Below are 24,629 nucleotides of genomic sequence, written 5' to 3'. Positions count from 1 at the left end.
ATATTCTGATATCCTTTGAGTTAATTTGGGAAATAGAAACTCAATCAAAATAATTTTCCCATGGTGCCCCAGGTTAATGAGTTAATAATTGCTTGATTCATTGTTTAATTCATTTAATCACGCAATTATAAACCGTTAATCATTCGATGAGCAACAGTCGTCATATTAACTAATACAACGTCACGACAACTGTATACTTCCCACGGCTATGGGTGTGTTGCGGCTCTGCACACTGAGCTGCAGACAATGAACCTTTTAAAGGTCATTTCACAGACGTTCGCAGAGAATGCATTTATGGTAAACCCTTCAGATGTCGGCTCAATCGTAAATTACCTATAGAAGTAAAGTGCAATGTTCTTTTCAATAACGCGCCTAGGATTGATTCCTGGCCTATGTATAACAATGTCCTATGGACATTCAATAATACAACAGCTGTTCTCAAATAGTACAAGGCCTGTTTAAAGTTCAAAATAATTCACAGTACAATCAGATGCTATCTATTCTATCTGCCTACCACTGCAATGTACACTCCTAGAAGGTGCTTTTTCGGCTGTCCCCATAGGAGAACTCTTTAAAGAACCCTTTTTGGTTCCAGATAGAACTATTTTGGGTTCCATGTAGAGGGTTCTACATGGAACCCAAAAGGGTTATACCTGGAACCAAAAAGGGTTCTCCTATGGGGACAGCCGAAGAACCCTTTTGGAAACCTTTTTTCTAAGAGTGTACTGATGCAATGTAGTGATGCAAATTTGAAATAACAATGAATAAACAAGAACCTACTTGACAAAGACGCATAAAACATATTTTTTTACAGAGTGGGCCCATATTCTAAGTGGTGAGTATGTAGTACAGATTCATGATGTTATAGTACAGTAATAGTCCAGTCCTTACCTCCGTCCACACTGCGGGGCAGCAGGTACCTCTTGCTAACCGAACGGTCAAACTGCGGAGCTGGCCGGTCGATCAGCACACTGGCCTGACGCGACTGGGCCTGGGTCCGCCCACTGTAGCGGAATTTGGAGCCAATCACCAGGAAGCCCTTGGGAGGGGGCTCTGGAGACACCAACCTATAGAGAGACTCAGTTTTAGTATGAAGGTTTAAAGAGGTGGACACTATAATGTTTATCTTTTTTATTACACATTAACACGAGATCGTCATTTTGAATTTACATGTTTAATTACTCTGCCATTTTTAAAGTCATATCCCTTCCATCCTTGACTTTTCCAAAATAAGTCTATATAACCCACTGTCATTGTTAGGATCTTAATATCGTAAACAGAATTTGTGTTAAAAGCAGCTTTATTTCTGAACGTGTCTGTCTTTAGTTGTATATATATATACTGTATATATATACACTGAAGAAAAATATAAATGCAACATGCAATAATTTCTAGAATGTTACTGAGTTACAGTTCATATAAGGAAATCAGTTAATTTAAATAAATTCATTAGGTCCTTATCTATGGATTTCACATGACTGGGAATACAGATACAATATGCATCTGTTGGTCACAGATACCTTTAAAAAAAAGTAGGGGCGTGGATCAGAAAACCAGTAAGTATTTGGTGTGACCACCATTTGCATGATGCAGCGTGATACATTTCCTTGGGGTGGCAGGTAGCCTTGTGGTTAGAGCTAGTTGGGCTAGTAACCGAAAGGTTGGTGGATCAAATCCCCGAGCTGACAATGTAAAAATTGTTCTACCCCTGACAAGGCAGTTCACCCACTGTTCCTAGGCTGTCATTGTCAATAAGAATTTGTTCTTAACTGACTTGCCTTGTTAAATATAAAATAATAATGAATATAGAGTTGATCAGGCTGTTGATTGTGGTCTCTGGAATGTTGTCCCACTCCTCATCAATGGCTGTGTGAAGTTTCTGGATATTGGCGGGAACTGGAACACGCTGTTGTACACATTGATCCAGAGCACCCCAATCGTGCTCAATGGGTGACATGTTTGGTGAGAATGTAGGCCATGGGCCTTATAATCTTGTCACGGTATCTCTGTGCATTCAAATTGCCATCGATAAAATGCAGTTGTGTTCGAAGTCTGTATCTTATGCCTGCCCATACCATAACCCCACCGCCACCATGGGGCACTCTGTTCACAATATTAACATCAGCAAACCGCTGCCATCTGCCCCATACAGTTGAAACCGGGATTCATCAGTGAAGAGCACACTTCTCCAGCATGCCAATGGACATCGAAGGTCAGCATTTGCCCACTGAAGTCGTTTACGACGCCGAACTGCAGTCAGGTCAAGACCCTGGTGAGGACGACGACCACACAGATGAGCTTCCCTGAGACGGTTTCTGACAGTTTGTGCAGAAATGTTTCTGGTGTGCAAACCCCCAGTTTCATCAGCTGTCCGGGTGGCTGGTCTCAGACGATTCCACAGGTCCTGGGCTGGCGTGGGTATACGTGGTCTGCGGTTGTAAGGCTGGTTGGACATACTGCCAAATTCTCTAAAACGATGTTGGCGGCGGCTTATGGTAGAGAAATGAATATTCAATTCTATGGCAACAGCTCTGGTGGACATACCTGCAGTCAGCATGCCAATTGCACGCTCCCTCAAAACGTGAGGCATCTGTGGCATTGTGTTGTGTGACAAACTGCACATTTTTGTGGCCTTTCATTGTCCCAAGCAGAAGGTGCACCTGTGTAATGATAATGCTGTTTAATCAGCATCTTGATATGCCACACTTGTCAAGTGGATGGATTATCTTGCCAAAAGAGAAATGCTCACTAACAGGGATGTAAACTAATTTGTGCACAAAACTGTAGAGAAATATTATTTTTGTGCATATAGAACATTTCTGAGATCTTTTATTTCAGCTCATGAAACATATACATTGCCTTCAGAAAGTATTCACACCCTTTTACTTTTTCCACAGTTTGTTGTGTTACAGCCTGAAGTTAGAATTAATTAAATTGAGATTGTTTGTCACTGGGCTACATACAATACCCCATAATGTCAAAGTGGAATTACGTTTTGAGAAATGTTTACAAATTAATAAAAAATGAAAAGCTGAAATGTTTTGAGTCAATAAGTATTCAACCCCTTTGTTATGGCAAGCCTAAATAAGTTCAGGAGTAAAAATGTGCTTAAAAAGCCTGTAGGCTGTCTCGTCGTTGTTGGTAATCAAACCCACTACTGTCGTGTCGTCTGCAAACTTGATGATTGAGTTGGAGGCGTGCATGGCCCCGCAGTCATGGGTGAACAGGGAGTACAAGAGGGGGCTGAGCATGCACCCTTGTGGGGCCCCAGTGTTGAGGGTCAGCGAAGTGGAGATGTTGTTTCCTACCTTCACCACCTGGGGGCGGCCCATCAGAAAGTCCAGGAACCAATTGCACAGGGCGGGGTTGAGACCCAGGGCCTCCAGCTTGGTGATGAGCTTGGAGGGGTCTATGGTGTTGAATGCTGAGCAGTAGTCAATGAACAGCATTCTTACATAGGTATTCCTCTTGTCCAGATGGGATAGGGCAGTTTGCAGTGTGATGGTGATTGTATCATCTGTGGACCTGTTGGGGCGGTATGCAAACTGAAGTGGGTCTAGGGTGGCCGGTAAGATGGAGGTGATATCCTCGTCTAGTCTCTCAAAACACTTCATGATGCCAGAAGTGAGTGCTACGGGGCGGTAGTCATTTAGTCCAGTTATCCTTGCCTTCTTGGTTACAGGAACAATGGTGGCCATCTTGAAGCATGTGGGGACAGCAGACTGGGATAGGGAGCGATTGAATATGTCCGTAAACACACCAGCCAGCTGGTCTGCGCATGCTCTGAGGACACGGCTAGGGATGCTGTCTGGGCCAGCAGCCTTGCGAGGGTTAACCCGTTTAATGTTTTACTCACGTCGGCCACGGAGAAGGAGAGGGGGGGTGGCGCAAATGCCGTAATCCATCAACAGTTTATGGTTAGGGTAGCTTTTAATAGTCACAGTGGGTACAACATCTCCAATGCACTTTCTTATAAACTCACTCACTGAGTCAGTGTATAGATCAATGTTGTTCTCTGAGGCTGACCGGAACATATCCCAGTCCGTGTAATCAAAACAATCTTGAAGCGTGTAAATGTAGGACTCTAGAGAGTTAATGGATTTTAACACTTGAATTGTGGTGTTTTAGTGGTTTTTCGTTTGTACATATAGCCTACATTTACATATCTAATAAAAATTATATTGTGTTCTTTGAAATGCATTTTCTTTCGTATTGTAATGTTACCTAAGACGCTCATAAACACAACCAAATGATTATTTTTGCAAAAGCATATATGAAATGTATTTATTAGACTGTTTGAATGTTGACGTCAAGAAAACGCATCATTGGCTTAGATGCGGGAGTATCGAGGCCTGGCATTTCTAGTGTGAAAGAGAGTGTCATACTATCTGGAGCATAAATTTGACAGAGGTAAAAGTGGCTGGTAATTAAGAAATGACACGTAACGTTGCAGTCTTTTTCTTTGCCATTTCTTAAAGCTCTAACAAACTTGGTAAAGCCCAAAAAATTGTCAGACTCCTGTCACCCATGTCATAAACAGTTCTCTCTGCTACCGCACAGCAAGCGGTACCGGAGCGCCAAGTCTAGGTCCAAAAGGCTCCTTTACAGCTTCTACCCCCAAGCCATAAGACTGCTGAACAATTAATAAATGACCTTGATTAACCTGTACACCCGCAAAGAGACCCTGTATATTACCTCGTTATTGCTATTTTATTGTGTTACTTTTTATTACATTTTTTACTTTAGTTTATTTAATAAATATTTTCTTAACTCTATTTCTTTAACTGCATTGTTGGTTAAGGGCTTGTAAGTAAGTATTTCACAGTAAGGTCTACACCTGTTGTATTTGGCGCATGTGACAAATACAATTTCATTTGATTTGATTGTTGCTGTGCAATGTAGCATGAGCTGTGTGATGCTTAGTGTCTTAAGCTGAGTGTGTTTGCGTGGGTGCGGGTACGTGCATTTGTCACCAGTGAGGGGCAGTTGCCTACCTGAAGAAGGTGTGGTGTTCAATGCAGACCTTCCACAGGCGTTTGGAAGCCCGGTGGTTGGGCAGCTTGAAGCCGATGGTGCTCTCAAACTGTTCATACTGAGGATGGAGGGGAGGAGTGAGAGATGGGGGAGGAGTGGGGGATAAAAGGAGGAGTGAACCGAGGGAGTGTGTGTGTGTGTGTGTGTGCGCGCGTGTGTGTGGAACCATCTCATGACCCTTGATTTAAAAAAAACAAGGAAATTGCATCCTGTATATTGTACTCTATTCTCTCAACAGTAAGAGTGTGTCATTGAAACATGACATAGCAGTACTGAAAACTGGGCCCATACAGTAATTACACTGTGGGTTTTAGTGCTTTTGAAAGAGATAGTTGGTAGAAAAGATCTTACACAATGCCTGAATGAAGATATCAGTATCAGTGATTAGGGTCTCTATTCAATCCGTATCGCGGAAGTTACAGCGTTACAGTGGCATTTAAATTTAAGGGCAATGTTCCCTTGTTAGCAGAGAATACACAGTAAACGCTGCATATGTTGGCTCAATCGGAATTTACGTTTATATTTCAAAAAACGCGACACAGATTGAATAGAGTCCTAACATTCTGTAGATACATAGGCCCACAGAAGGCAGAACAGAGGAAAACCATCGGTAGATAATCACTTTAGGAGGAGAAAACCAGAGCAAGCGAAATGAGACACTAACACTTCTAGTGAGCAAAATCCCAGATGAAAGCATATCCTTACACGCAGCCCACCATGCTTTGAAGTCCCAGTGCTCGGCAACAGAAGAAGAAGACCGTACCCACTTCCAAGACCACAAAACATCCCACATCTCCCTAATCTTTAAGAATAGTTACTTGACCGCTATAAATAGCCCACATTGAAACAAATCATGGCCAATTATTCCGTGGCTCACTGAGTCCCCAGATAAGATTCAAAAGTGACACTTCAATAGAATCTGTTAAATAACACCTACTGTAGCATTAAGCTAGCATAGGACAACTGGAACATCAGGTCACAGCAGCCATGCTCGAATTCCTAACTATTGTGAAAGCATGAAACAACTGTAAAGATTGCTATAACGGTTGACCTTTTTTACCATGTCATGCTTTGTGCCACTTAATGGAGTTGTCACAGTTATACAGTTGGCTGCAATGAGCTGTTTTAACGGTTTTGCAGAGTTAGTGTAGACTTCGAGTGAAGTGAAGTCATGTCAAACAAGAGGCATAATATAGGCTACAAGATAACATAATATGGTCTGTCTACCTCCCCGGGGCGTATTTTGATGTAGAAGTTGCTCCTCTTGTAGGAGATTTTGAGGATCTTCGGCCAGGCGAAGCGGTTGATCCTCAGACGGTCACGGTAGATGAGTAGTCCGTTGGCGCTGACGCCAAGCATGATGTCAATGCCCTCCGAATCCTGTCAGAGACAAAGGGTGCAACGGGAGGGAGGGAAGGTCAGGGATGGCGAAGAAGGGTGTGTGTCACTCTATCATACGGATCCAATCCAGATAGGTAAAATGAAGTAACATGGGCGCTAGATTGGAACAGGCTATCAAGTTGACATCTTGTGACTATTCTTTTAAAATGCTTTCTTGCTGATTACTCTAAACCATATTTGCAGCCTTACATTCTTAGTTACATTGTTGTCTATAATGTAGCAGTACACACACACGCACGCACGCATACATGCACACACAACACCACAAACAAACACAATTTGTAAATCTTTCCATACTGTACCTTGGCGTGATGCAGGTCTACACCATACATGGAAAGCTTCTTGGCATTTTCTAGAAAGTTCACCTCTGCCTCTGCTGGACTCATTCCCCTAAGGGAGAACACAGAGGCTGTCATTGGACTATCACGACACCACAACTTAGCACACTTTGAATAAAGAAAACAATCGGTCTGTTTGGGTTATGGTACGCAGGTTTTTCATTGGAATTAGTGGTTGATATATGGTTGTGGCACAAAAATGTTGAGGTCTCCTCAGGCTCTGATTAATGTTACACTTCTGCATGTTTTGAGTGTTTGCATGAGTCAATTGTGTGTAACTAATTTAATTGTCTATCTACTATCCATATACGTTCATGTATTGAGAATTCAACACAATTGGTAACAACCTAGTACCAAATGCTACATATCAGGGGCGGACTGGCCATAGGGCGGTTTGGGCAAATGCCAGATGGGCTTGTCCATTTTTAGCCCAGTGGGCCTGTGGAAATTGTGGGTTTTGCTCAAAATTAAAATGATTTAGCTAATTCCAGTCCCAGTCTGTCCCTGGTACATACTGATGCTTGTGTCAATGAAACCAAAGTGTGTACTATGCAATTGTTAGGTAATTACCATTTTAATTGTATTTGAATCTATGCCGACAGCGTAGACCTGTGCCGGAGGCTTTTTATTTACAATGATGAGCTGGCACGTGGCCGGTCAGGCCCTGACCTGTAGTTGCGGTGAAGCTCCATCACCCTCTCCTCTAGCTCCCTCGTCTGGTTGGGGGCGAAACGGAAGTCACTGATGTAGTCGGGCCCATGTTCCTCTGGCTCATAGTCGCCCAGCTCCGCCTGCACCGTGTAAGAACCTAGCAGGGCGTAGGTCCCGAAGGAGCAGGGCAGACGCCAGGACAGCATGTCGTCCCTTAGCTGCAGACACAGGTAGTACCTGCATGCATCGATGAGTCATGTTCATTAGGCACCAAATGAAGGACAATGTATTCAAACAGGGAGAGGTCTAACTGGTCCAATAAGAAATGCTTTCTGTTTAATGTTGCATAAACAAAAAACAATTATTCTGTTGCATGCCCTAATGAACATGATCATGGATACACAAGAGGCAAACAGCATAGAGGGAATGCAGGATTTATAAGGCAACTTCCCACAGCTCATTAGTCCCTCCCACATGAAACAATACCCCTGTTTACTATAGAATAGTATAGTACTTACTATAGAATTCTGTAGTAAATGGTAGTATAGCGTAGAATACTATACTCCACGCTGTAGTATCCTTTGATCATGTGTAGTACTTAATATAGAATTTTGTAGTATACTGTAGAATACTATCCTACACACTGTAGTATCCCTCGATCGTGTAGTGCTTAGTATAATCGTGTAGTATACCGTAGAAAACTATACTCCACAATAGGGATGTAACGATTCACCGATACGCATCGGTCCCCGATTCAAATGTTTAAGACACAAGTGCATCGGTCCACAGACCCCAAACCGATTCAAATGTAGCATGCATCGGTCAGAAAATATATAAAATGTTACAAATTGCTGGTTCACTAAATGTATTAGCTTATATTACATTCTTTCTACCTTCTGAAAATATCTCTCATCTTTTGTGACAACTGATGCTTCCTCTCCTTCAGTGTCGAACTGCATGTAACTGTGTTGACAGATATTGATCTACAAGTCATTTTACATGGCGAACAACCATAGGCGATATCAGTAGCCTAGTCAAACTGCGCTGTCACTGTGTGCTCCCTCTCCAGCCTCTAGGTCACCAGGCTGCTCGTTAGGGCGCACACCTTTCACCAGCATTACGCGCATATTGACACTCACCTGGACTCCATCACCTCCTTGATTACCTGCCCTTTATATGTCACTCCATTTGGTTTATTCCCCAGTCGTCATTGTTTCTGTTTCATGTCGGTGCACTGTTTGTGTTTCTTGTTGTGTTCATTTATTTATTAAATGTATTCACTCACTAAACTTGCTTCCCAACTTTCAGCGTACATCGTTACATGCGCACTGTCCCCAGCATCGCGTGCTGACCACCGCGAGGTAGGCGGCCTGTTCCTGACCTTGCACATCTGCATGGCACCTTCAGCATTAAAATGCTAAAATGGCTTGCCTGATGTTAGGCTTTATTAGTTGCGTGACAACCTATGTAATTTGCTAGGGTAGTAACTATGCGCTGTTGGAAATTGTGTTTTACCGGAATAAAAGTAAGCTACCGGAGATACAACTCTCATCTGGCTATACCTGCTGAACGGGGTTTACAATAGATTGTATTTTAGTTGTTCAGGTTCATCGGCAATAATTTTGGTCGTTTTGCGTTAAACAATCAGTGTATACGGTAATGTTTTGATAGACAGGGTAAAGTTGATCATTTCATAACGAGGACAGCAATCAGTTTTACGAGGCGCACTGCATGGCCGAAGCAAGAAGCGAAGAGAAGATCACTCCGTAAAAACAGTCAAAATCAGAAGGGGGTGAAATCCAAAATTGTGCTATATCTTCATTGGCTATGTCATAGCTAATTTGTAAACGATAAATATTGATACATTACTAGCTCAAACACTTAATCTGACAAAATGAAATATTAATTAGTGGGAGATGGTGATTTCAGAACCAAAGTGGGGGGACAAAAAACATGGGCTAAATTGACCCCCCAATCTCCCAGAGTGCAAAGAACCTTGGCATGACCCTGGACAACAACACTGTCCTTCTCTGCAAACATCAAAGCAGAGTACATCCATAGAATATGGTCTTTCCTCAGACAGGAAGGGCCGCAGGTCCAAATCCAGGCACTTGTCAACTCCCATCTAGACCTCTGCAACTCTCTGCTGGCTGGGCTCCCCAGTTGTGCCACCAAATCCATGCACCCCGCTCCTCCACACACTCCACTGGCTTCCAGTCTAAGCTCCCATCATCTTCAAGACCCTGGTGCTTGCCTATGGAGTTGTAAGGGAACTGCCCCTCCTTACCGTCAGGCTATGCTCAAATCCCAACCCGAGCACTCCGTTCCACCACCACTGGTCTCTTGGCCCTCCTACCCCTACGGGAGGGCAGCTCCCACTCAGCCCAACCAAAGCTCTAAAATAACTCTCACGCCCACAGAGTAAAAAAATATTTTTTTTAATCCAGACTCTACAAATAAAGCATGACCTACTATACTACACACTATAGTATCCCTTGATAGTGTAGCACTTACTATATACTTTTTTTGTATACTGTAGAACAGTAATACCACATTACTCATTTGCATACACCCCACCCATTCCCATATCCCAATTTGTGCCACCCATGAGTGAGAAACCTACATGCAAAGTATAGACCATATATTGTGTTCCCTACATGTTATAGAACTATCTGTTCAGATGCCAGTCCTACCTACCTACCTACCTACCTACAGGTTATGGAAATTATGTTCTTTTAGTATTTGTCCAGTAGGTTTCCTCAAGGAGAAAGCCCCTACTTCTATGTCAAAGATTAGGGATGGGAAAACAAGGCTTTCTGAAGCCTTTGGGGCTCTCACCAAAAACGGTTAATTACTCTGAGCTTTTAACACAATGCACATTAGTGACACCTGCTGGTCAGAAATAAACAGAAGCATTTGATGTTCAGATATAAGTTTTGACCAAGGCATTTATCAAAACTCTATGGTACAGCGGTTAGTCATGGGTTTTGAACACCTAAACAGTTATAATATGAGGTTAGCATCTTACATCCTTCTTCCTTTTATTTGCCTCCAAGTTTGTTTTAAAAACTGTATATCCATGGCATTATTTAGGATGCGACAAAAGCTTATCATACTAAATTAAACAAATTCTAAGAACAACAATATGCAGATAGTGTGGTTTCACATCATCTCCCAGACAAAAACGTTGCCTTCACTGGGAGATGATTGTGGACTACAGGAAAAGGGGGACCGAGCACGCCCCCATTCTCATCGACGGGGCTGTAGTGGAGCAGGTTGAGAGCTTCAAGTTCCTTGGCATTCACATCACCAACAAACTAACATGGTCCAAGCACACCAAGACAGTTGTAAAGAGGGCACGACAAAACCTAATCCCCCCTCAGGAGACTGAAAAGATTTGGCATGGGTCCTCAGATCCTCAAAAGGTTTTACAGCTGCACCATCAAGAGCATCCTGATGGGCTGCATCACTGCCTGGTATGTCAACTGCTCGGCCTCCGACTGCAAGGCACTACTGGGGTAGTGCGAATGGCCCAGTACATCACCGGGGCCAAGCTTCCTGCCATCCAGGACCTCTACAGCAGGTGGTGTCAGAGGACGGCTCTAAAAATTGTCAAAGACTCCAGCCACCCTAGTCATAGACTGTTCTCTCTGCTACCTCACGTCAAGCGGTACCTGAGCGCCAAGTCTAGGTCCAAGAGGCTTCTAAAGCTTCTACCCTCAAGCCATAAGACTCCATAAGACCCCCCCCCCCCACGCTGCTGCTACTCTGTTATTATCTATGCATAGTCACTTTAATAACTCTACCTACATGTACATATTACCTAAATTACCTCGACAACGGTGCCCCCGCACAATGACTCTGTACCGGTATTCCCTCTATATAGCCCCACTATTGTTATTTTACTGCTGCTCTTTAATTATTTGTTATTCTTAGCTCTCTTTTTTTAGGTTCTTAAAACTGCATTGTTGGTTAAGGGCTTGTAAGTAAGCATTTCCCTGTAAGGTCTACACCTGTTGTATTCGGCGCATGTGGCGAATAGAATTTGATTTGATTCAACCCTATGTTTTATAATCTGAGAAATCGATGGCTCGCTACCCTACCTGCAGAGCTACCAGTCAGGTGCTCTGGTCTGGAAATAAAAGCTACATTTGCAAATACTGTCTCCGGTAGAGGTGAGTGTTTGAAAGCAACTCGGCATCAAAAAAAGCATCAGTGGGATCTCGCAACATTTTGAAAAAGCACTTGATCAAACTAAGCTTTGGACGTCACTGACCATGAAACAGGAATCGGTACTTTTGTATCAGATCAGACTGCTTGAAAATGTTAGGCAAGCCTGGAAGTGTCGGTATCGTACATCCCATCACTATCAAAAATAATAAAACAAAAACACTATAGTAAATACCACAGTAATGTCCACAAAAACACTACAGTAGTTACTGTAGCATCTATATTCTTTTAGTTTTTTTACTCCCTTATTCTCCCTAATTTTGATCTTGTCTCATTGCTGCAACTCCCCAACGGGCTCGGGAGGCAAAGGTCCTTCGAAACACCGAAACAATGTGTCGGAGGAAACACAGTTCAACTGACAACCGACGTCAGCCTTAAGGTTCCCGGCCAGCCACAAGGAGTCGCTAGAGCGAGATGAGCCAAGTAAAGCCACCCTGGCCAAACCCTCCCCTAACCCAGACGACGCTGGGCAAATTGTGCGCTGCCCCACAGGGAGTATACAGCCTTCCCTGTAGCTCAGTTGGTAGAGCATGGTGTTTGCAACGCCAGGGTTGTGGGTTCGATTCCCACGGGGGGCCAGCAAAAAAAAAAAAATGTATGAAATGTATGCATTCACTACTGTAAGTCGCTCTGGATAAGAGCGTCTGCTAAATGACTAATAAAATGTAAAATGAGTATAGTATTTATATAATAAACTGTAAATACTACAGTATTTTACAGTGATGTCTGCAACAACACTACAGTAAATACTACAGTATACTACAGTCATGTCCCAAACACCACAGTAAAGTCTGAGAAAACATTACAGTGAATAATATAGTATACACTTAGGTTGGAGTCATTAAAACTCGTTTTTCAACCACTCCACAAATTTCTTGTTAACAAACTATAGTTTTGGCAAGTCGGTTAGGACATCTACTTTGAACATGACACAAGTAATTTTTCCAACAATTGTTTACAGACAGATTATTTCACTTATAATTCACTGTATCACAATTCCAGTGGGTCAGACGTTTACATACACTAAGTTGACTGTGCCTGTGAACAGCTTGGAAAATTCCAGAAAATTGGCTTTAGAAGCTTCTGATAGGCTAATTGACATAATTTGAGTCAATTGGAGGTGTACCTATGGATGTATTTCAAGGCCTACCTTCAAACTCAGTGCCTCTTTGCTTCACATCATGGGAAAATCAAGAGAAATCAGCCAAGACCTCAGAAGAAAAATTGTATACCTCGATAAGTCTGGTTCATCCTTGGGAGCAATTTCCAACTACCTGAAGGTACCATGTTCATCTGTACAAACAATAGTACACAAGTATAAACACCATGGGACCATGCAGCCGTCATACTGCTCAGGAAGGAGACGCGTTCTGTCTCCTATAGATTAACGTACTTTGGTGTGACAAGTGCAAATCAATCCCAGAACAACAGCAAAGGACCTTGTGAAGATGCTGGAGGAAACAGGTACAAAAGTATCTATATCCACAGTAAAACAAGTCCTATATCGACATAACCTGAAAGGCCGCTCAGCAAGGAAGAAGCCACTGCTCCAAAACTGCCATAAAAATGCCAGACTACGGTTTGCAACTGCACATGGGGACAAAGATCGTACTTTTTGGAGAAATGTCCTCTGGTCTGATGAAACAAAAATAGAACTGTTTGGCCATAATGACCATCATTATGTTTGGAGGAAAAATGGGGAGGCTTGCAAGCCAAAGAACACCATCCCAACCGTGAAGCACGGGGATGGCAGCATGATGTTGTGGGGGTGCTTTGCTGTAGGAGGACTGGTGCACTTCACAAAATAGATGGCATCATGAGGAAGGTCAATTATGTGGATATATTGAAGCAACATCTCAAGACATCAGTCAGGAAGTTAAAGCTTGGTAGGAAATGGGTCTTCCAAATGGACAATGACCCCAAGCATACTTCCAAAGTTGTGGCAAAATGGCTTAAGGACAACAAAGTCAAGGTATTGGAGTGGCCATCACAAAGCCCTGACCTCAATTCCATTGAAAATGTGTGGGCAGAACGGAAAAAGCATGTGCGAGCAAGGAGGCCTACAAACCTGACTCAGTTACACCAGCTCTGTCAGGAGGAATGGGCCAAAGTTCATCCAACTTATTGTGGGAAGCTTGTGGAAGGCTACCCGAAAGGTTTGACCCAAGTTAAACAATTTAAATACAATGCTACCAAATACTAATTGAGTGTATGTAAACTTCTGACCCACTAGGAATGTGATGAAAGAAATAAAAGCTGCAATAAATCATTCTCTCTACTATTATTCTGACATTTCACATTCTTAAAATAAAGTGGTGATCCTAACTGCCCTAAGACAGGGAATTTTTACTAGTATTAAATGTCAGGAATTATGAAAAACTGAGTTTAAAGGTATTTGGCTAAGGTGTATGTAAACTTCCGACTTCAACTGTATATATAATAATACTACAGTATTTATACCATAGTATACTATAGTATTTTTTCATGTGGGATTTGTCGGCAAAAATGCTTGATTTTGCTGTGGCAGTTCTGATGTTTTGCATGGCAATTTGCAACGACTTCTGGCTTGATTTAACTAATTTATGCAGATTAAGTGCGGTGATTGGTTAAAATTGCGAGCCCTGTTTTTGTAGTGCAGTGATCACACAATTTTATGAAGTAATAATTGCAGACTGTTTAATGCGGTAATAGTGGTCAAATATGAAAGCCCTAGAATAAATCGCAAAATCCTGGAGGGACTGGTTATTATCAATAAAGGCAGTTAGACATCAAATCTGACTTCCATAGTATATTTAGTAGATGTTGTTGCTGTTGATTATGATCCAAACCCACCTGGTGATGTCTTCAGTGAGCTGAGATGGGTCAGGGGGATAAAACTTGACAGCAAAGCCGAAATGCCATGAGCCAACTGTGGATAAACGACACACAGTCACACAGTCAGCACTGGTTGTGTGTGTGTGTGTGTGTGTGTGTGTGTGTGTGTGTGTGTACATGCGTGGTCACACTAACTTCGGATTTGCTTCTTGATCTCCTTTGACGGGTCCAGCCAATTCTGAAAGAAAGAATGGGGAAATCCCCTTGAGAACAACACACAGCAACAAAAAGAACAGCCAATGCCCCTCTCTTCGAAAACCCTGTCAGAGAGCTAACTACTGCACTGACTCCTCTCTTCCAAAGCCATCTCCTCTATTGGGGGCAAAATGCATCCACCAAAGCAAAAGGAAATAAATGCCTCGGTAAACCATCAATGTCTTAAAGTAACTTCCCAGTGTTCCAGATTTCTATGAAATATGATCTATAATTAATTACAATATGAATTAATAAATGTCCTTCCTAAAATGCCAATTAAAGATGTTAAAAAGCAGTTACTCTCTGTGCCCCTGCTTGCCCTGTTAGGAACCAAAAGAAGGTGGGCATATACCAGTCAAAAACAGCTGATTTGCCAGCTCAGCCAACCAGACACGCATGCACTTGGATATTTCAAATTAGCTACCAAGTCCGAGTCCCACCTGTGGAAGGCTGCCCAGCTGCACTTGCACTTGTCATTTTACCCATGCCGAAGGCTGCAGCTTGTAAACCAATTTAAATAGCTAGTATGGATGGGTTCACATTTTGGATACGCATAATGGAACTACTAGGAATCTTTAACTATAGCAACAATAAATGCAGATTGGTTATTTCACAAACATGAGTTGTTTCTGTCCATTGCTTTATCACCATTGCAGAAATTGTTGTTGTTAGTTAGCTAGCTAGACACAATTGCAACACCCACCAGTAGTAGGCGCTCCAGCAGGTATATTTCACTGGTCATCCCCAAAGCCAACACTTCCTTTGGTCGCCTTTCCTTCCAGTTCTCTGCTGCCAATGAATGGAACGAATTGCAAAAATCACTGAAGCTGGAGTCTTATATCTCCCTCTCTAACTTGAAGCATCAGCTGTCAGAGCAGCTTACCGATCACTGTACCTGCACACAGCCAATTTGTAAATAGCACACCCAACTACCTCATCCCCATATTATTACTTACCCTCTTGCTCTTTTGCACCCCAGTATCTCTACTTGCACATCATCATCTGCACATCTATCACTCCAGTATTAATGCTAAATTGTAATTATTTCGCCTCTATGGCATATTTATTGCCTTACCTCCCTACTCTTCTACATTTGCACACACTGTACGTAGATTTTTCTATTGTGTTATTGACTGTACGTTTGTTTATGTGTAAGTCTGTGTTGTTCTTTTTGTTTTGCTTTGCTTTATGTCAGCCAGGTCGCAGTTGTAAATGAGAACTTGTTCTCAACTGGCCTACCTGGTTAAATAAAGGTGAAATAAAAAAAATAAAAAAAATAAACTAGCTTACTGCTGCAACCTAAGACAGTCAACAACAGCTAACTGGGTCATTCCATAAAAATAGTGCCTTTACGTCCTTGTGAAATTATGTGTGTACATTTTGATAAAACACTTAATTTAACAGTTGGATAACATATAGTGCATTCGGGAAGTATTCAGACCCCTTCATTTTTTCCACATTTTGTTACGTTACAGCCTTATTCTAAAATTGATTAAATACACTACCGTTCAAAAGTTTGGGGTCACTTAAAAATGTCCTTGTTTTTTAAAGAAAAGCAATGAAACAAAAGCGCCTCACAAGACCTCAAATGGCAGCTTCAATAAATGCTCCAGATACTCAACTAGTCTAAAGAAGGCCAGTTTTATTGCTTCTTTAATCAGTACAACAGTTTTCAGCTGTGCTAACATAATTGGAAAAGTGTTTTCTAATGATCAGTTAGCCTTTTAAAATTATAAACTTGGATTCACTAACACAACGTGCTATTGGAACACAGGAGTGATGGTTGCTGATAATGGGCCTCTGCACGCCTATATAGATATTCCATAAAAAAATCAGCCGTTTCCAGCTACAATAGTCATTTACTACATTAACAATTCCTACACTGTATTTCTGATCAATTTGATATTATTTTAACGGACAAAAAATGTGCTTTTCTTTCAAAAACAAGGCCATTTCTAAGTGACCCCAAACTTTTGAACGGTAGTGTATATTTTTCACTTCATCTACAGTATCTACACACAATACCCCACAATGACAAAGCAAAAACAGGTTTTTATACATTTTTGCAAATGTATAAAAAAAAAAAACGGAAATAATACATTTATGTAAGTATTCAGACACTTTACTCATTACTTTGCGGAAGCACCTTTGGCAGCGATTACAGCCTTGAGTCTTCTTAGGTATGACGCTACAAGCTTGGCACACCTGTATTGGGGGAGTTCCTCCAATTCTTCTCTGCAGATCATCTCAAACTGTCAGGTTGGATGGGGATCGTCTCTGCACAGCTATTTTCAGGTCTCTCCAGAGATGTTAGATCGGGTTCAAGTCTGGGCCACTCAAGGACATTCAGAGACTTGTACTGAAGCCACTCCTGCGTTCTCTTGGCTGTGTGCTTAGGGTTGTTGTCCTGTTGAAAGGTGAACCTTCGCCCCAGTCTGAGGTCCTGAGCGTTCTGGAGTAGGTTTTCATCAAGGATCTCTCTAGAGTGATAGAGGTAGATACTGGAGTGATAGAGGTAGATACGTATAGGGGTAAGGTGACTAGACATCAGGATATATGATAAACAGTGTAGCAGTAACGTATATGATTGTATGTGAGTGGGTGTGCGTGTGTGTAGAGTCAGTATAAATGTACATGCATATTATGTGTGAGTGAGAAAATGATGCAGTGTCAAATCAAATCCAATCAACTTTTATTGGCAACATACACATGGTTATTGTTTTTATTTAACCAGGCAAGTCAGTTAAGAACAAATTCTTATTTCCAATGACAGCCTAGGAACAGTGGTTTAACTGCCTTGTTCAGGGGCAGAACAACAGATTTTTACCTTGTCAGATAAGGGATTTGATCCACCAACCTTTCAGTTACTGGCCCAATGCTCTAACCACTAGTCTACCTGCTGTTAGCAGATGTTAATGTGAGTGTAGCGAAATGCTTGTGCTTCTAGTTCCGAGAGTGCAGTAATATCTAACAAGTAATCTAACAATTCCACAACAACTACTGTACCTAATACACACAAATCTAAAGGGATGGAATAAGATATAAATATATGGATGAGTGATGACTGAGCGGCATAGGCAAGATGCAATAGATGGTATAAAATACAGTATATACATATGAGATGAGTAATGTAAGATATGTAAACATTATTAACGTGGCATTATTTAAAGTGACTAGTGATACATTTATTAAAGTGGCCAATGATTTGAGTCTGTATGTAGGCCGCAGCCTCTCTGTGTTAGTGATGGCTGTTTAACAGTCTGATGGCCTTGAGATAGAAGCGGTTTTTCAGTCTCTCGGTTCCAGCTTTGAAGCACCTGTACTGACCTCGCCTTCTGGATGGTAGCGGGGTGAACAGGCAGTGGCTCAGGTGGTTGTTGTCCTTGATGATCTTTTTGGCCTTCCTGTGACATTGAGAGCTGTAGTAGGTAGTTTGCCCCTGGTGATGTGTTGTGCAGACCGCACCACGCTCTGGAGAGTCTTGCGGTTGAGGGCGGTGCAGTTGCCGTACCAGGCGGTGATAAAGCCCGACAGGATGCACTCAATTGTGCATCTGTAAACGTTTGTAAGGGTTTTAGGTGACAAGCCAAATGTCTTCAGCCTCCTGAGGTTGAAGAGGCGCTGTTGCTGTTGCGCCTTCTTCACCACGCTGTCTGTGTGGGTGGACCATTTCCGTTTGTCCGTGACGTGTAAGCAGAGAAACTTAAAACGTTCCACCTTCTCCACTGCTGTCCCTTCGATGTGGATAGGGGGGTGCTCCCTCGGCTGTTTCCTGAACTCCACAATCATCTCCTTTGTTTTGTTGACGTTGAGTGAGAGGTTGTTTTCCTGACACCACACTCCGAGTGCCCTCACCTCCTCCCTGTAGGCTGCCTCGTCGTTGTTGGTAATCAAGCTCACTACTGTTGTGTCGTCTGCAAACTTGATGATTGAGTTGGAGGCATGCATGGCCACGCAGTCATGGGTGAACAGGGAGTACAGGAGGGGGGTGAGCACGCACCCTTGTGGGGCCCCAGTGTTGAGGGTCAGCGAAGTGGAGATGTTGTTTCCTACCTTCACCACCTGGGGGCGGCCCGTCAGAAAGTCCAGGACCCAATTGCACAGGGCGGGGTTGAGACCCAGGGCCTCAAACTTAATGATGAGCTTGGAGGGTACTATGTGGTTGAATGCTAAGCAGTAGTCAATGAACAGCATTCTATTATAGGTATTCTTCTTGTCCAGATGGGATAGTGCATTGTGCAGTGTGATGTACTGGTACACCGCCTGATATAGAGGTCCTGGATGGCAGGGAGCTCGGCCCCAGTGATGTACTGGGCTGTCCACACCACCGTCTGTAGTGCCATGCGACCGAGGGTGGTGCTATTGCCATACCGAGCAGTGATGCAGCCAGTCAACATGCTCTCAATGGTACAGCTATAGTACTTTTTTTCTATTACATTTTTTATTTCACCTTTATTTAACTAGGTGGGACAGTTGAGAACAAGTCCTCATTTACAACTGCGACCTGGCCAAGATAAATCAAAGCAGTGCATCAAAAGCAACAACACAGAGTTACACATAAACAAATGTACAGTCAATAACACAATAGAAAAATATATGTACAGTGTGTGCAAATGTAGAAGAGTAGGGAGGTAAGGCAATAAATAGGCCATAGAGGCGAAATAATTACAATTTAGCATTAACACTGGAGTGATAGATGTGCAGATGATGATGTGCAAGTAGAGATACTGGGGTGCAAAAGAGCAAGAGGATAAATAACAATATGGGGATGAGGTAGTTGGGTGTGCTATTTACAGATTGGCTGTGTACTGGTACAGTGATCGGTAAGCTGCTCTGACAGCTGATGCTTAAAGTTAGAGAGGGAGATATGAGACTCCAGCTTCAGTGATTTTTGCAATTTGTTCCAGTCATTGGCAGCAGAGAACTGGAAGGAAAGGCGGCCAAAGGAAGGGTTGGCTTTGGGGATGACCAGTGCAATATACCTGCTGGAGCGCCTGCTACGGGTGGGTGTTGCTATGGTGACCAGTGATCTGAGATAAGGCGGGGCTTTACCCAGCAAAGACGTATAGATGACCTGGAGCCAGTGGGTTTGGCGACAAATATGTAGTGAGGGCCAGCCAACGAGAGCATACAGGTCGCAGTGGTGGGTAGTATATGGGGCATTGGTGACAAAACAGATGGCACTGTGATAGACTACATCCAGTTTACTGAGTAGAGTGTTGGAGGCTATTTTGTAAATGACATCGCTGAAGTCAAGGATCGGTAGGATAGTCAGTTTTACGAGGGTATGTTTGGCAGCATGAGTGAAGGAGGCTTCATTGTAAAATAGGAAGCTGATTCTAGATTTAATTTTGGATTGGAGATGCTTAATGTGAGTCTGGAAGGAGAGTTTACAGTCTAACCAGACACCTAGGTATTGTAAGGAATGACACTGGAGATGAGAAGCAGGTACGGGAAGTCAAACATTTAATCTGGAACAGATATAGAACAAGACAGGAACAGCGTCAGCACACTGGTAACACGGGCATACAACAAACAATGCAGCAGCGGGGAACAGAGCTGGGGAACTGACAAATATAGGGGAGGTAATAAACAGGTGATTGAGTGATTCCAGGTGAGTCCAATATCGCTGAAGCGCGTGACGAGGGAAGGCAGGTGTGCGTAAATGATGGTGGCAGGAGTGCATAATGCAGGGCAGCCTGGCGCCCTCGAGTGCCAGGGGGGAGGAGCTGGAGCAGGCGTGACAGGTATTTGTAGTTGTCCACATATTCTAAGTCAGAACCATCCAGAGTAGTGATGCTAGTCAGGCGTGTGGGTGCGGGCAACAATCGGTTGAAGAGCATGCATTTAGTTTTACTAGCATTTAAAAGCAGTTGGAGGCCGCGGAAGGAGTGTTGTATGGCATTGAAGCTCGTTTGGAGGTTTGTTAACGCAGTGTCCAAAGGCGGGCCAGATGTACACAGAATGGTGTCGTCTGCGTAGAGGTGGATCAAAGAATAACCCGCAGCAAGAGCGACATCATTGATATATACAAAGAAAAGAGTCGGCAAGAGGGGAAAGAGGTGCTGTCGCTCCTTGTTCACGACTGTGCGTGTGTGTGGACAATTTTAAGTATTAGTGATTTAGACACTGAGGAACTTGAAGCTCTCGACCCGCTCCACTGCAGCCCCGCCGATGTGGATGGAGGCATCTTCGCCCTGTTTCCTTCAGTCCACGATCAGCTACTTGGTCTTACTGACGTTGAGGGAAATCGTTGGGCAGATCACAGCTGAGTCTTCATTTGTAATCTGTAATGGACTGTAGCCCTTGCGGCGGAGCCTCTGTAATATGATTCTACCTTATTGCCACAGTATATTGTCCTTTTGCTCGTTTGATGACTCTGCGGAGGTCATAGCACTTGTTCCTGTCCTCAGCCGTAGCCTCAGGGTTGTCTGCGATAGCCCTGTCTGTGGTAGCCCTGTCTCTTAGTTTAGAGCCAACCTCTGTGTTAATCCAGTCCTTTTGATGGGGGAAAGCAGCAAACCTTGACTTCGCCAAAGCATTTCCTAATGAAGCCGGTGACGGAGGTGGTTAGCTCGTCGATGTTATCAGCGGCGTCTCAAAACATATTCCAATCAGCGCTACTAAAGCAGTCCTATAACATAATCTCTGATTCTGCTGATCATTTCTCAATGGAGAGAGTCACAGGTACTTATTGATTGATCTTCTGGAAGCAGGAGTACGGAGTTATGATCTGATTTGCCAAATGGCGGACGAGGAAGGGCCTTGTATGCTTGCTTGTGGGTTGAATAACAGTGGTCTAGGACTTTATCACCCCTTGTGGCGAAGGAGATGTGTTGATGGAAGTTGGGCATCGTGTGTCTTAATGATGCAGAATTTAAATCGCCAGCAACCAGAAAAGCAGCTTCCGGATGTAAGTTTTCCTGCTTGTTTATAGCCTCATACAGTTCGTTAAGTGCCAGCTTGTTATTTTTCTTGCCCTGAGGTGGAATTTATGCAAGAGTCACGATAACAGCTGAAAACTCCCTCGGGAGGTAGAAGGGTTGGAATTTGACCATTTCATCTCAGTACGACGCCATACGTGCTTTGGCAGGGAGTCAACGTCAGCATAGCCAACAAATTCCCATGCTTTAGTAAACAGCTGAGGGATGGGGCTGGAGAAATGTTACCACTCTCCAATTCATTGATCGAGCTATGGATGCGAGAACTGACCATCCATGAGATCAAAATTATAGTTTTAACCATGTTTTGAAGCTATACCGCGTTTATTTTAATTTGATTTTTTTTTTTACAATTGAATTGTTTTCAAACGATGGAGTAAAACAAGCTGAAACAGGATATCTACAAAAGTATGTGGACACCCCTTCAAATTTGTGGATTCTGCTATTTAGCCACACCAGTCGCTGACAGGTTTGTCAAATCAAGCACACAACCATGCAATCTCCATAGACAAACATTGACAGTAGATTAGCCTTACTGAAGAGCTCAGTGACTTTCAACGTAGCACCGTCATAGGATGTCACCTTCCTACAAGTCAGTTTGTCACATTTCTGCCCTGCTAGCGCTGCCCCGGTCAACTGGAAGTGCTGTTATTGTGAAGTGGAAACATCTAGGAGCAACAACAGCTCAGCCGCGGAGTGGTCACACAAGCTCACAGAACGGGACTGCCAAGTGCTGAAGCGCGTAGCGCGTAAAAATCGTCTGTCCTCGGTTGCAACACTCACTACCAAACTGCCTCTGGAAGCAACGTCAGCACAAGAACTGTTTGTCGGGAGCTTCATGAAATGGATTTCCATGGCCGAGCAGCTGCACACAAGCCTATGATCACCATACGCAATGCCAAGCGTCGGCTGGAGTGATGTAAAGCTCGCCGCCATTGGACTCTGGATCAGTGGAAACGCTTTCTCTGGAGTAATAAATCACGCTCCACCATCTGGCAGTCCGACGGACAAATCTGGGTTTGGTGGATGCCATGAAAACACTACTTACCCGAATGCATAGTACCAACTGTAAAGTTTGGTAGAGGAGGAATAAACAGCTAGGACCTTTATTTCCAGTGAAGGGAAATCTTAACGCTACAGCATACAATGACATTCTAGACGATTCTGTGCTTCCAACTTTGTGGCAATAGTTTGGGGAAGGCCCTTTCCTGTTTCAGCATGACAATGCCCCCGTGCACAAAGCGAGGTCCATACAGAAATGGTTTGTCGAGATCGAAGTGGAAGAACTTAACTGGCCTGCACAGAGCCCTGACCTCAACCCCATCGAACACCTTTGGGATGAATTGGAATGCCAACTACGAGCTAGGCCTAATCGCCCAACATCAGTGCCCGACCTCACTAACGCTCGTGGCTGAATGGAAGCAAGTCCCCGCAGAAATGTTCCAACTTCTAGTGGAAAGCCTTCCATGAGTGGAGGCTGTTATAGCAGCAAAGGGAGGACCAACTCCACATTAATTATCATGATTTTGGAATGAGATGTTCGATGAGCATGTGCCCACATAGTTTTGGTCATGTAGTGTATTTTGGGTTCTGATGGGGAAGGACAGTTGAACTAAGCTCATGAAGCCTTTAAAAGTGATATTCTTCAACAATCAATGGCTCAAGAATCAAAGTCCAAAAATGTATGTACCAATCCTGGATTGTCTCTTTAATATTCTCAGGGCACAGGAATATAAATGCCAGTTAAGCCCTGTCCGCTTAGCTTAATGTCACAGGAGTCTTCTGAGAGATACTTTCTCTATACACTGTGGACCCCATGCGCCACCTTTAAAAGGGCAATCACTTCTAATCACATTTCAAAGGGCAATGGTCTCTTTCCTTCTCTCACCCTTACTGGTCCACTGTGAGGACGGGCAACCACCGCATAGCCCTTTCCTGCAGTCAAATAACCTAGTGGCCTCATGGGTGGAATGTTATAAATAGTTTTCATAATTAATAAACGTTTCTTCTCTTTTTACGCCGGAAATCTGTTGTTTCTATGTTAAACGGTTTTGTTATATTTCAGTCTTCTGTGATGTACATAAAGTGTAATATTGGGATGCAAACTAAAAATGTAATACATTTCAACTCTATATCTGACAGTATCTTCCTTTTTTTAAGCCCATAACCATGTGTGTGAGGTCTATAATTTTGTTTCAAAGTAGATTTGTTTAAGACTCCCAAGAAACACTCTGTGTGACCCTGATTTAGCCCACTGCAGTAAAAAGTTAATACATTATCTGATTTTTAAGGACAATGTCACCTGCACATGGGTTGTTCCACGAATAGAGTGCCCTCAGACATTATGTGTGTGAATTGTATTAAAACACTAAATGTAACAGTTGGATCACACACTGTACATCTATGCTCTAACGCAGTGTTTCCCAATTTCAGTCCTGTGGAATCCAAGGGACACACATTTCATTTTTTGCCTTAGCACTACACAGCTGATTTAAATAATACAAGTTTGATGATGAGTTTATTATTTAAATCCGCTGTGTAGTGCAAAGGCTAAAAACAAAAACTCCCCAGGACAGAGTTTGGGAAATGCTGCTCTAACTAAACTAAACCATCTTAAAGGGATAGTTCGAGATTTTGGCAATGAAGGGTACCATTTTTATGTCTCTGCGTCTAGTATGAAGGAAGTCAAAGGTAGTTTCACGAGACAATGACTGGAAGTCTTCGGGATCAGCTAAAAATCCAAAATCAACGACTAATCTTTCAAAATTCAAATAGCTGTGTATTCATTTTAAAGTTGTTTGTTTTCTCTGAAAATCGCCATTTTGGCATGTCCCACATCATGTTTGTTCTTCTAGAATATTAACTTCCCTGACGACTCATCGTGAATCAAATTATGCTGCTCTGTCGATTGCTCCATACATCAGTCTGAACATGCCATCCAAGAAGTAATTTGTGCTGATGTCAA

At 43.0% G+C, this 24,629-nt stretch overlaps 1 protein-coding gene and 1 non-coding gene across 7 annotated transcripts in view; one reads left to right on the top strand and one right to left on the bottom strand.

Moving 5' to 3' along the window:
- Positions 1–24,629, bottom strand: part of si:dkey-178k16.1 (protein 4.1) — a 118,492-nt gene that overhangs the window by 38,988 nt on the left and 54,875 nt on the right. For all 6 annotated transcript variants that reach the window (XM_014145841.2, XM_014145842.2, XM_014145846.2 and 3 more), the window contains exons 5-11: positions 14,664–14,706; positions 14,487–14,562; positions 7,443–7,661; positions 6,738–6,825; positions 6,262–6,414; positions 4,995–5,092; positions 892–1,067 (exon numbers count right to left, since the gene is read on the bottom strand). In XM_014145841.2, coding sequence (XP_014001316.1) covers positions 892–1,067; positions 4,995–5,092; positions 6,262–6,414; positions 6,738–6,825; positions 7,443–7,661; positions 14,487–14,562; positions 14,664–14,706 — 853 coding nt within the window. The remainder of the gene's footprint in view (positions 1–891; positions 1,068–4,994; positions 5,093–6,261; positions 6,415–6,737; positions 6,826–7,442; positions 7,662–14,486; positions 14,563–14,663; positions 14,707–24,629) is intronic.
- On the top strand, positions 10,144–10,200 carry LOC123727449 (U7 small nuclear RNA). Its single transcript, XR_006759445.1, has one exon. It is a non-coding gene; the product is annotated as a U7 small nuclear RNA (small nuclear RNA).

The sequence above is a fragment of the Salmo salar genome, chromosome ssa15 (genome assembly GCF_905237065.1).
Source record: "Salmo salar chromosome ssa15, Ssal_v3.1, whole genome shotgun sequence".
Lineage (NCBI taxonomy): Eukaryota > Metazoa > Chordata > Actinopteri > Salmoniformes > Salmonidae > Salmo > Salmo salar.
Note: the sequence above shows the minus strand (reverse complement) of the source record. Positions and strands in the feature narration are given on the sequence as shown.